The 13,597-nt window shown below is 42.2% G+C and overlaps 1 protein-coding gene across 1 annotated transcript in view; it reads left to right on the top strand.

Annotated features, from left to right (window-relative positions):
- Positions 1-12,828, top strand: part of lrfn5a (leucine rich repeat and fibronectin type III domain containing 5a) — a 64,784-nt gene extending 51,956 nt beyond the window's left edge. Inside the window, exons 2-3 of the mRNA XM_010878689.4 lie at positions 338-1,745; positions 11,145-12,828. Coding sequence (XP_010876991.1) covers positions 358-1,745; positions 11,145-12,132 — 2,376 coding nt within the window. The 5' untranslated portion in view covers positions 338-357 and the 3' untranslated portion in view covers positions 12,133-12,828. The remainder of the gene's footprint in view (positions 1-337; positions 1,746-11,144) is intronic.
- The last annotated feature ends 769 nt before the right edge of the window (positions 12,829-13,597 follow it).

Below are 13,597 nucleotides of genomic sequence, written 5' to 3'. Positions count from 1 at the left end.
TGGCATCGGATGTGCTCCACATCTACTTTCCTGAGTCCACTGGGAGTTGCTGCGATGAAGCAGGGCCTTAATCACAGATTGGATAATAAACAAATGTAACAAATATACAAATGCTTGAATGTCTATGTGTTGCAGTTGATTGTTTAAAATCCTTTAGCGTTAACAGAATGTGCCGCTTAAGCTTACTTAGAACAAGATAAAAAAACGAGTTGTCGTCTTACCCAGTGGGCAAAACGAGCACCTTTACTCAAGCTGGTGTAACTGCAGGTGTCATTTTGAATGTCATGATCCAATTCATGACCTATTTTTCTCTCCCTTTCTCTGTCTTATCCTGCAGGTTTTTGAATCTGACTTACAATGGAAAAACTGCTTGTCTGTCTGTTGGTTTTCGGAATGGCAGTGAAGGCCCAGATCTGTCCAAAGCGCTGCGTCTGTCAAATTCTGTCTCCTAACCTAGCAACCCTATGTGCCAAAAAAGGACTTCTCTTCGTCCCACCGAACATTGACCGGCACACCGTGGAGCTGCGGCTGGCCGACAACTTCGTCACCAGCATCAAGAGGAAAGACTTCGCCAACATGACCAGGTTGCAGGATCTCACCCTGTCAAGGAATACCATTAGCTTCATCACGCCGCACGCATTTGCTGACCTGGAAAACCTCCGTGCCTTGCACGTGAACAGCAATCGTCTGACCCGGATAGCCAATGAAACCTTCAGTGGCATGTCCAAACTGCACCACCTGATCCTGAACAACAACCAGCTGACACTGATCCACCTCGGGGCTTTTAATGACCTGCTGGCTCTGGAGGAGCTGGACCTATCCTACAACAACCTGGAATCCATCCCCTGGGAGGCTATCCAGAGGATGACCAGCCTTCACACCCTCAGCCTGGACCACAACATGATTGAGTACATTCCTGAGGGGACATTTTCTCTACTCCAAAAGCTCAACCGCTTGGACGTAACCTCGAACAAGCTGCAGAAGCTGCCCCCGGATCCTCTGTTCCAGCGGGCACAGGTTTTGGCCACCTCTGGAATCATGAATCCTTCCTCATTTGCACTTAGCTTCGGTGGAAACCCACTGCACTGTAACTGTGAGCTGCTGTGGCTAAGGCGACTGAGTCGAGAGGATGATCTGGAGACGTGCGCCTCACCGCAGCACCTTTCTGGACGGTACTTCTGGTCCATCCCGGAGGAGGAGTTCCTATGTGAACCTCCTCTCATCACCCGATACTCTCATGAGATGCGGGTGCTGGAGGGCCAGAGGATTTCCCTGAGGTGCAAGGCCAGGGGGGACCCTGAGCCTGCCATACACTGGATCTCTCCGGAGGGGAAGCTGGTGTCAAACTCCTCCCGAACGCTGGTCTACGCCAACGGCACCCTGGACATTCTGATCACTACTGTGAAGGACACTGGGTCTTTCACATGCATCTCATCCAACCCAGCAGGTGAGGCGCATCAGACTATGGAGCTGCAGATCATCAAACTCCCACACGTCCCTAACAGCACCAACAACATCCAGGAGCCTGATCCCGGCTCATCGGACATCTCCACATCCACCAGGGCTGGGGCCAACGGCAGCAACCACACTGGGGACACCAAAACCAGTCCTGATAAGAGGGTGGTGATTGCTGAGGCCACATCCTCCACAGCACTTATCAAGTTCAACTTCCAGAGGAATATACCTGGGATTCGCATGTTCCAGATTCAGTACAATGGCAGTTATGATGACTCTCTTGTTTACAGGTAGGTTACATGTCATCCGCTATTTATGATTTTAATAACTTGTGTAGAGTTGCCAAACAAGTATATATTATTATTATTATTACAATTTTATATTGCCCTTGTGCTATCTTTATGAGCAACTCTTACAACAAAATTCTAAATAAATCATCAACAAGTTTGCAGTGCATTTTCACACATCTTTAATTGATTAAGCACATTTCTTTTGGCTAAGCATGACACAATGTCACTATTTCTCCAAATGTACAGTAATTTGTGTTACATCTAGAATTACATGTTGGACATGCAATAAATGCTCATGTAAAGTAATTTCCATTTACAATGCAATTCTTACATTACTGATGGTTATCTTCTTGCTTGTTAAAATAAATGATGCTACTACTTAATACTACAGTTTTTTTAGATAATGATTGATCCGTTTGATAGACTACAGATAGATTAGGAAGTACATAATGAGCAACATACAAAGTAAGAGATTCACTAGTGGTAGCCAAACTAATGCCCAATTCAGTAGGTTCAATTTGACTCAATCGAGTCTGGCCATTCCCATTCTCTTGTGTGTGCATCTACTAACTCATTACACCTGGATTTAGTCAGTTTCTTGCATTCTCCTTGTATAGCTTCTAAACATATTTAAGATTGACTGGTAAGCATCAGTGAAATGCGATCTTCAGTTTTCCCCACAGATGTGTGCGCATGGCAAAGGGACTCTGTATATTTATGTACTTGGGGGTACTTCTCAAAAAAAAATTTAGAAAGTAAAGGGGTCTGAATAGGGAAATTATTCTAACCCTTGACAAGTTCTAACATTCTATCATATTTTATTAAAAACTGAAACTCAAAATAAATTATATTGGGAAATATTTCTTGGAAAAACTAAATACTGAAGTACAAAACATTTTGAAACTTTTCAAACCCCTTCTCTTTTTATACATTCTGTTACTTTACAGGCTTTTCGAAAATTTATAAAATATACTTGTTTCCTTCTATCTACACAGAATACCCCATAGTGACAAAAACAGGTACAAAAAAATCTGAAATATCACTTCTACAAGTGTTCAGACGCTTTGCTATGGCACTCTAAATTGAGCTCAGGGGCATCCTGTTTCCATTGATCATCCTTCAGATGTTTCCTCAAATTGATTGGAGACCACCTGTAGTAAAATAAATTGATAGGACATGATTTGGAAACACCCTTGTTTATATAATGTCCCTCAATTTACAGTGCATGTTAGAGCAAAATCAAAGCCATGAGGTTAAATGAATTGTCCGTAGAACTCAGAGACAGGACTTTAACAAACAGATCTTGATGGTAAAGTGACCAGAAGTAAGCCAATACTCAGTAAAAGGAACATTATAGCCTGCTTCTGCCTGGCCACTCTACCATCAAGGCTTATCAGTAAAGTGCTACAGATATGGTTGTCCTTCTGGAAGTTTCAGCCATCTCCTCAGAGAGCTCTGGAGCTCTGTCAGAGGGACCATCAGTTTTATTGTCTCCCTGTCTAAAGCCCTTTTCTATGTATTGCTCAGTTTGGCAGCCTGGCCAGCTTGAGGACCTGTTGATGGTACCACATTTCTTCCATTTAAGATTAATGGAGACCACCGTGTTTGGTACCTTTCCATAGATTTTTACCTTAACATAATCCTGCCTTAGAGCGCTATGGAAAATGAATAAACTTCATGGTTGCTTGCATAAGTACGTGGAAGTCCCACATATTAACATTTGGTAGAACCACCTGAAATAACAGCTTTAATTCTTGCTTTGCACAGTCTCTGTGATATTTTGTTGATTTGTTCCTTCTGAGAAACATCCCCACAACATGATTCTGCCATCCCCATACTTCAATGTAGCGATGGTGTGTGTTGAGGAATGGGCTGTATTAGATTTGTCTCACATATACTGCTTTGGGTTTTGGCAAAAGAAAGAGCTCTATCTTGTTAAGGCCTCTAAGATGGCATTTTTTACAATGCGCACGTAAATTACATGGGTTAATCCTTCAAAGTGATTGTTGGCCTCTCTGTGTATTTTCTCACAATTCTCCTTCTTGTTTGAGAGCTCAATTTTGAAGGACAGCATTTTCTTGGCAGTTCCGACATGGTGAGTTGCCATGTCATCTTCCTGATGGTTATTGAAATAATCTCGTTGTTACTGAAAAGTACTACCTTTTGATTTTGTAGCCTACTAGACATTTAACCCAAAAGATAGTAGGGGTGTGCATGACAAATATTTGAACTATCAGTAATTCCTCAGCTTTTCGATCCCACCAACTCGTGCCAAAAAGAGAGGTACTAAAATAAAAAATGTCAACTGTAGTGTTATGCAATAATTTCTACGTTTTATAAAAAATGGAGTTAACAACCTCAATAACGTTTTAGTATAAACAATTAGGCTAGATACACGTTTACTCTGGAAACATTCAGATTCCGAAATGCCACAACAGCAGCGAATAACTTAATGCATAGGCCTGTCAAGTCGTCAGTATTTTATAACAAGTGCTTTTTTTCCAAATTATTGTTACAAGCTTTTCCATTAATTACAATTGCAAAAGAACTATAAACGTTGTCAAAAAACTTGCATTGTCTCCCATAAATTAGCGCAGAGCTGTGTATGAATTGCCTTACATTAGCTAATGTCTTTGTGTCGATGTTTTCTGGTAATAACAACAAAATACTAAATGTATTAGACCTCCTAGCCAGATATATTTTTCTGAACGAAACTACACATAATATATAGACTTACAGAGTTGCGTTACAGTCTGCATTAAATCAAACAAACCTACCGATGGGTTCAAGTTATAGTGAATAATAAATATCCTTGGAAGAAAGTTTAATGGGAATAAATAAAAAAAATGTAAAGAACAAAAAACTAACAAATTCTGGCTAGCGCATCCATAGATGCAATAGCTTAAAAATGATTTAGGCTATGTCCATATTATTATGATCATTTATATTTGTTTTGAAAAACTTGCATGTCCACTTGCTCGGGGGCGAGTAGTCTGTATACTATCTGGCCCGCAGTGGAGAAAACCCTTTCAGTGGGGTGGGCAGATCGATCCCAAATTATCGATACTACAGATGCTACGTCTCGTTTTTGAAGATCGATTCTAGCGTCAATAGGATCGATACCTGTTTCTGTTTTTGCCAGACCGCATAAGCGGAGCCGGCTAAGAAGAGCGAATGTCTCTTACTGACTGAGTGAGTAATTGAGTGAGTGAGTGACTGACTGACTACCCCTTGTTATATAGTTAGTAGATACTAGTAAGCCTGTTTAACACAATCCTCGATGGAGTCTATCGACTGTTGAAACGTTTAATGCTGTGGCGTTGTGGTTAACGACAATGTCTCTCATATGGATGACCTACGTTCGAATCTATTGAGAGCAATGACATTTATTAATTATTTCTGTTAGATTCCACGATTCTCTCGTCAGGGGGTGGGGGAAGACTCTGGACAGACTGGGAAAACCCAAACGGGCAGTGCGGGTATACTGAGAATGTCTGGAGGAGGCCCCCGTCCGAAAGATCTTCAAATCACACCTCCGGCAGTGCTTTTCTGGCATCCCTGTGGAGGTTGGGGGCATTGAACCTGAGTGGTCGATGTTCAAAGCCTCCGTTGCCAAAGCTGCGGCGGGGAGCTGTGGTCTAAAGGTCTTCGGTGCATCAAGGGGCGGTAACCCTCGAACACCTTGGTGGACACCGGTGGTCAGGGAAGCCATCCGACTGAAGAAGGAGGCCTTCCGGAATATGTTATCCCGGAGGACTCCGGAGACGGTTGCAGTGTACCGACAGACCCGAAGGGCTGCGACCTCTGCTGTGAAAGAGGCAAAACAGCGGGTGTGGGAGAAGATTGGGGAAGCCATGGAGAAGGACTTTCGGTCGGCACCAAGATGTTTCTGGAAAACCGTCCGCCACCTCAGGTGGGGAAAACGGGGAACTATCCAAGCTGTGTACAGTAAGGATGGGACACTGTTGACTTCAACTGAGGAGGTAATTGGGCGATGGAAGGAACACTTTGAGGAACTCCTAAATCCCACTAACACGCCCTCTATATTGGAGGCAGAGCTTGAGGCTGATGGGGAAGCATCATGGCAGAAGTCACTGAGGTAGTCAAACAACTACACAGTGGCAAAGCTCCGTGGATTGACGAGATCCGTCCAGAAATGTTGAAAGCTTTAGGTGTGGAGGGGATGTCTTGGATGACACGCCTCTTCAACATTGCGTGGGAGTCGGGGGAAAGTACCTAAGGAGTGGCGGACCGGGGTGGTGGTTCCCCTGTTCAAAAAGGGGGACCAGAGGGTGTGTGCCAATTACAGGGGTATCACACTTCTCAGCCTCCCTGGGAAAGTCTACTCAAAGGTACTGGAAAGGAGGGTTCGGCAGATAATCGAACCTCAGATTGAAGAGGAACAATGCAGATTCCGTCCTGGTCGCGGAAAAACCGACCAACTCTTTACTCTTGCAAGGATCCTGGAGGGGGCCTGGGAATATGCCCATCCAGTCTACATGTGTTTTGTGGATCTGGAGAAGGCATATGACCGGGTCCCCCGGGAGATACTGTGGGAGGTGCTGCGGGAGTATGGGGTGAGGAGGTCCCTTCTGAGGGCTATCCAATCCCTGTACGTCCAAAGTGAGAGCTGTGTTCGGGTTCTCGGCAGTAAGTCAGACTCGTTCCAGGTGGGGGTTGGCCTCCGCCAGGGCTGCGCTTTGTCACCAATCCTGTTTGTAACTTTTATAGACAGGATATCGAGGTGTAGTCGGGGTGGGGAGGGGTCGCAGTTCGGTGGGCTGGGGATCTCATCGCTGCTTTTTGCGGATGATGTGGTCCTGATGGCATCATCGGTCTGTGACCTTCAGCACTCACTGGACTGGTTTGCAGCCGAGTGCGAAGCGGTTGGGATGAGGATTAGCACCTCTAAATCTGATGCCATGGTTCTCAGCAGGAAACCGATGGAGTGCCTCCTCCGGGTAGGGAATGAGGCATTACCCCAAGTAAAGTAGTTCAAGTATCTCTGGGTCTTGTTCACGATTGGCCGGAGAATCGAAGCAGCGGGGGCGGTATTGCATTCGCTTTACCGCACCGTTGTGATGAAAAGAGAGCTGAGCCGGAAGGCAAAGCTCTCAATATAACGGTCAATTTTCGTTCCTACCCTCAGGTTGGGTCATGACCGAAAGAACAAGATCGTGAGTACAAGCGGCTGAAATGGGTTTTCTCAGAAGGGTGGCTGTCTTCTCCCTTAGGGATAGGGTGAGAAGCTCAGCCATCCATGAGGAACTCGGAGTAGAGCCGCTGCTCCTTTGAATCGAAAGGAGCCAGTTGAGGTGGTTCGGACATCTGGTAAGGATGCCCCCAGGACGTCTCCCTAGGGAGGTGTTCCAGGCACATCCAGCTGGGAGGAGACCTCGGGGTAGGCCCAGGACTAGGTGGAGAGATTATATTTCGACACTGGCCTGGGAACGACCTCGGGATCCCCCAGTCAGAGCTGGCAAATGTGGCTCGGGAAAGGGAAAATTGGGGTCTCCTGCTGGTGCTGCTGCCCCCGCGACCTGATACCGGATAAGCGGATGAAAATGAGAAGATGAGATGAGATTCTTAAAGTTTATTCTTAAAGTTAGTTAACGTCGCCTTTATTGATAGTTACAGTATCAATGTCATTCACGAATGAAAAAAAAAGTATGTTGTATTGCCATGAAAGAAAAAAATACGTTCCTATGCCATGAAATGAAATAGCTTTGGCAGACTCACTAATTGCTCAATTCTTATGACTATTCCAGTAAGTTAGTACATACAGGTAAAGCTTATTACTGGCTAATATGCTGTTAAAATGGCCAGTGGGAAACACAATGCATAGCCACTATTTGTGGTGAAGGTAAACTTTGTAAAATAAGTTAGTCAGTATAACTGTATCAAATTAATTCACGAATGGCCAATTAACTGTTAAAACGGCCAGTAGCAAAAGAGGATTTGTCCAGGATAGAGACAAGAGGTTATACTGACACCTGCCAAAAGTACCGCTCCATGGTGTAGTGGTTAACAACACAACCTTTCATGTTGGCGACCTGGGTTTGAATCTCGAAATCGCAACACTTTCTATTGCGGGCCGGGTGAACTAGGCTTGCCTGGTTTCTTGTTTTCTTCTATGTTGTACTCACTTCATCAGAGAGTAGAACTGTCACTCTGCGCAAACAACGTTGTGTTGTCGTGAAAACATCAGAAGTCCTTCTCCAGTTCCAGTGCTTGTGACCGTACACTCAAACAACAAACCTGCGTGCTGCAGTGTGCACCATGACTACCAGCGCCAACCGCCAATCCAACCCATAGGCCTACGTTTGTTGCATGCATGAATGCTATGGCTGAATGAAAGAGCAGAATCAGTGGCTTCGTTACGCCTGGGCGTCCAGCGCCGTAGCCCCGGATCTTTTTTTAATAGACCCTGGATCTCAAATTGACCAAATTCTTTAAAATAAATAAAGAGCCCCTGATCTATTCATCTATAATTCTGATCGCAAAAAGGGCTGAGCCCCGAATGTATTGTGATTTTAGTAACGCCTCTGAGGAGCATCGTGTGAAATCTAGACTATAGTCAGACATTCAAATATTATATTTAGCCCATTTAAACATATATCAATTCCTTATTTTAATGGAATTTAAAACAATATACTTCAAACCTGAAATACGGAAAAATGTAGTCAGTCATAGGCTAAGTCATTTAAAAAATAATTAACTAGGTGATTCCCCAAGAGCACATTGGCAATTGTGGCCCTGTACTTGGTATCAGGTCAAACCCCTACCTGTTAGCCGGTACAGATATATGCAGAGGTATATGGCTTCGGCTAGCTGTGGGGATTTCCTGTACCTGGCCGTTAGCCAGATTTGTTTAGACTATTTCCTACGCTAAACCTTCAAGGTTTGATAAGAAACAACAGAAGAAAACACATTACGTGTACAATCCATATTGATTAAATAGGAAAATGAAACAGTTGAAGAGAGAGGTTTCTACACCTTTAAAATGTATGTTAATTTCTAGAGGGGGAAAATAAATATAAGGTGTAGGAATTGTTACTTTATGATGTGTTGAACAATTCACCTTCTAAGCCATGGGCTAAAAGAAAATAATATTATTGTTATACTTATTTTATTTGAATGTCTTAAAAATTTGGCCAGTGTATTATAACCCAGTTTCCAAGAAAGTTGTGACGCTGTGTAAAATGCAAATAAAAACAATGCAATGATGTACAAATCATTTACCCCGATATTTAATTGAAAATTGCACAAAGACAACATATTAAATGTTGGAACTGAGGAATGTTATTGCTTATGGAAAAATACATGCCCATTTTGAATTTGATGCTAGCAAAACATGTCAAAAAAGTTAGTGATATTATATACCGTAGATGATGAGATCCCCAAACTTTTAGCAATTTTACGTTGAGAAACATTATTCTTAAATTATTCCACTATTTACACGTGCAGTCTTTCACATCTTTACTTCTGACCGAGCCATCCTCTTTAGAATGATCTTTTAATACCCAATCATGTTACCAACCTGTTGCCAATTGACCTAATTGGTTGTGTGATATTCCACCAGGTTTAGTTTTTTAGCATTACACAGCTTTTCCAGTCTTTTGTTGCCCCTGTCCCAGTTTCTTTGAAATGTGTTGCTGGCATCAAATTCAAAGTAGGCATATGTTTTTCAAGAAACAATAACAATAATTTCTCAGTTTCAACATTTAATATGTTGTCTATATACTATTTTCTATTGAATATATGGTATAAATGACTTGCACATCTTGGCCTTCCCTTTTACATTTAACTTTTTAGAACGTTTTTAGAAATTAGGTGTAATTACATACTGTACATATGGATATGAGTTACAATGTCAACAATGAATTAAATTTTTTGGCATGCTTAAATTATATGATTGCCACATAAATGGCATTATGTTTTGGACGATAAATGGGTAAATGACAGCCACATGATCATCTATCAGAAATCTCCCAGAAAGGACCCACTGTGTAATAAAATCTGTGTGTTTGTGAAGAAGCCCTAAAACCTTGTTCCCCTAAGATACTCCACCCAACCCTGTTTTTACTTGCAACAAGGTTTGGGCCAACATAATATTTGGAGGTATTCATTGATGTGTTGAAGAGATACAACTCCAGTAGAAACTGTGAATATGGGTGATGAGCTATGTTGGCTTTGTACCAAACATGTTTTAAGACCATACTTTTTTCCTCCACAAGGTTTTGGGATAATGCCTTCTTGCCAAATATATATAGGCTTGGATGTTCTTTTTTGTTAGAAATGGCTTCCATCTTGCCACCCTATCAAGTGCCTCCCAGATATTCCTGCAGCTCCTTTAATGTTGCCTTTGGCGTCTTGGTAGCCTCCCTGATGAGCTTTCTCCTTGCCCTGTCATCAATTTTAGAGGGATGTCCTGATCTTTGAAATGTCCTGTGTGTTGCCATCTTGCCTTCACATCTTAAGAATGGTTTTCAGTGTTCAATGATTCATGTAATGCCTTGATAAAAATGTTATATCCTTCTCCTGATCTCTTCCTTTCAGCAATAAAATCTTGTATATCTTTTGTTAACTCCTTGTGGATCATGGCTATCCCTGCAGTATGCAACCAAGCAACCGGAACAACTTATTTTATCTAGGGCTAATCAGATTCACTTCAATTGCCATCAGGTGACGACAGATTACCTTTGCACACGATTTGGGTTGTGATATATCTGAACAAAGTAACAGCCCCCTTTATACAGGGTGTGCAAACGTATGTAACATTTTTATATTTTTTTTAGTTAAATATTGTTGATCACAAGATCTTATTTAAGGTGAAAAAGACTTAACTTGATTTGTATAAATTTTTGCATTTACATAAATATTAGCAATAAGGGTATGCATTCATTGAAATCCACTGCATGCTATATAGTATTATATAGGAATGTTGAAATCTTGAGCTTTTTACTTGTCTTTCAATATTTTGGGTTAAAACATTTCCTAATAAATTCCTTGGGATTGTAGGTTTAAGATGGATGTATTTGACCCTCCACTCAGGGATCCCCAGCCATTCCATGAATTTGATCCAGTCCCAGCATACCTGATTGCTAGCACACCTGTTTATACATGTCAGCTAATCATTAACTCCTTGATTAGTGAATCAGCAGTGCCTGTTCAGGGCTACAACAAAATTGTGAAACAGCTCAGGGGTTAAAATACCTCTGTTTTAGAGTAATGAGATTTCATAAATGCAGCAACTTTAAGAATAGAGGAAATTAAGTTAACTTAATTTTAAACAATTAGTAAGAATCATTCATGCATTCGTTGCATGAACTGTTCTGTTTTCATTTGAGTAAACATTGATATACATCTATATATATTGCTTTGTCCTTCTCTCCTCAGAATGATTCCCCCTACAAGCAAAAACTTCCTAGTGAACAACCTGGCTGCTGGGACATCCTATGACCTGTGTGTTCTGGCCATCTATGACGACGGAATCACCTCCCTCACAGCCACCCGTGTGGTGGGCTGTGTCCAGTTTACCACAGAGTCAGAGTACTTGCGCTGTCACTTCATGCAGTCCCAGTTTTTGGGAGGCACCATGATCATCATCATCGGCGGCATCATTGTGGCCTCTGTCCTCGTCTTCATCATCATCCTCATGATTCGCTACAAGGTCTGCAACACCAGTGACTCTGGCAAAGGAACTCTAGTCACCAACGTCCACTCGCAGACCAATGGGGCACAGTCTCAGGGGTGCACCGTCACACCTTCTGTGTCGAAACATGCTATGGGAGGACAGGACGGAGCGGGTGGAGAATGTCTGAAGGCGGCTGGTCATCTGCCAGATACACTAACACACTCGTCGGAGACCTCTCTCCCAGACTGCTCCACTGCTACATCCCTGGATAGCCAGAGCCGGAATACTCCTGGCTCCTCAGGGACCCTGAAGCCAAAGCGGAAGCCTGCGCCAAAGCCATCTGCTGCTGCTGCCGTCCCTGAGCCCAAGATAGAGGCCCTTCCGAATGCTGAGACCCAGAACACCAACCTTAACAATTCCACAACTCTGCAGCAGCCCCCTGCTCCTGTATATCGAACCCACCTAACCTCCTCACACGTCAAGGACACCCCCATATTGAGACGTGTGCACCGCAGATCCTCCTCCAAGTACCTGACCTTACCGGTGGAAGGGATGAGGTCCAAACGTAGGTATTCACTAAACGAGGACTCGTCCAAACACCACTACTGCTACATTGGGGCCACAAAACTTGGGAATATGTGGTCTAAGCGTAGTGTGTCTATGAATGGGATGCTACTTCAACAGGAAGATATGGACAGTGGCAAGGCTACATTTTCCAGTTCAGAGTGGATTCTAGAAAGCACTGTGTGAGCGTTCCGTTTGTATGTACGTCTGTGATTGAATGTGTGTAAGAGTGGGGAAATCTTTTTGAACCATTTTTCCCTCATACATTTTTTCTCTACGGGTTTCAGTTTACATAATTTTTTTCATTCTTTAAACCAACAGTTCAAAGGATGCTTGCCTTGTAGGAAACAGAATTGCATCCATGTTGTTCTCCAGTGGGTTGAATCTCCATCAGGGATCAGAGTTCATGTCGGCAGCAATCCATGCACTGTTTTCATACCCATACAAAAATTTAATTAAAAAGGAAGAGAATACTAACACGTCTGACCACTTCCATAGTAAATACACTTATTGTTATTGTTGTGGCAAGAGAACAGCATTGGTGCCTTCCTCTGCATAACAGTTGTCCTCCTGCCAAGAGCACCATCAGGTATTCAGCTGTACCTGAGAGGGGATGTGGGATCAAGAGGAACAAGAGAAATTTCACAAAAAGCCTTTATACTACAAGGAAATAACATTTCCAGCATAGAGAGACAATGCAAGAAACAACTTTTAAAGGCTTGTTTCTGAACCTCTTAAATTGATATTTTTTAAAAGAAAATACAAGCTTTCTTTTCATTAACATTGAAATTGCCTTTATTTTAAGGCAGAAAAAAGTCCTGTACAGAGAAACAACATCTGCTGTGTTATGTTGTGTAAAATTAAAACAATTAAATAAGTATATTTCAATGGTGTTGTGTTGTAAATACATTGGTAATTTCTTCATTCCAGACAGGCACCTATAATATCTGGTAAGTCCTACCATTCCTGAGAGACCCTCTCTAAGGTTCAAAGTAAATGAATGTCTCTGCAATGCAACCTGATCTGAACAAATGTTTCTGCAAACTACATGATAAACTGCAAGTAAACGTGTTAATGCTATTTGTAGACTTTTTCCACAATCCTTAAAGGGTCGGTAAACCCTAGTTTGCAATCCTCTTAAAAAATTGTTATTTCAGTACTTTGATAAGTACAATACTCCTTACAAAAATGTTATCATAAACATGCATTGCTATTTTTATCAATTGTAAGATTTTCTAGGCGGGATGAAACATGTACCCATCTACATTGTCAAACGTCTTTTATCTACATGGTAGATTGGTTATAAAAATATTTAGCAAATTTAATTATATTCTCAATGCAAATGATCTGCTTGTGCATTATACCGAAAATTCAGTTGACATTCTTTGCATTTGGCATAGAGCCTATAGCAATGTATCTTTGTTCAGGTTCCCTAAAAACCCAGAGGATTTTCCTGACAGTGGTACAAATTTCCACCAGGTAGCCGTTGGATTAGCCAGATTGACCCTAGTTGTTTCAGCTGTAAGGTCTCAATGTCTAACTACCATGACAACAGGAAAGCGGTCAGCAGGTTCTGATTGTACATTTAAGCAGTTTGTGCTAATTTCAAAGCTAGTACAGTGTATTTAGTAATGTGCATTGAAGTCAATAT

Source organism: Esox lucius, chromosome 15 (genome assembly GCF_011004845.1).
Source record: "Esox lucius isolate fEsoLuc1 chromosome 15, fEsoLuc1.pri, whole genome shotgun sequence".
Classification (NCBI taxonomy): Eukaryota; Metazoa; Chordata; class Actinopteri; order Esociformes; family Esocidae; genus Esox; species Esox lucius.
This window is presented reverse-complemented; position numbering and strand designations above follow the sequence as displayed.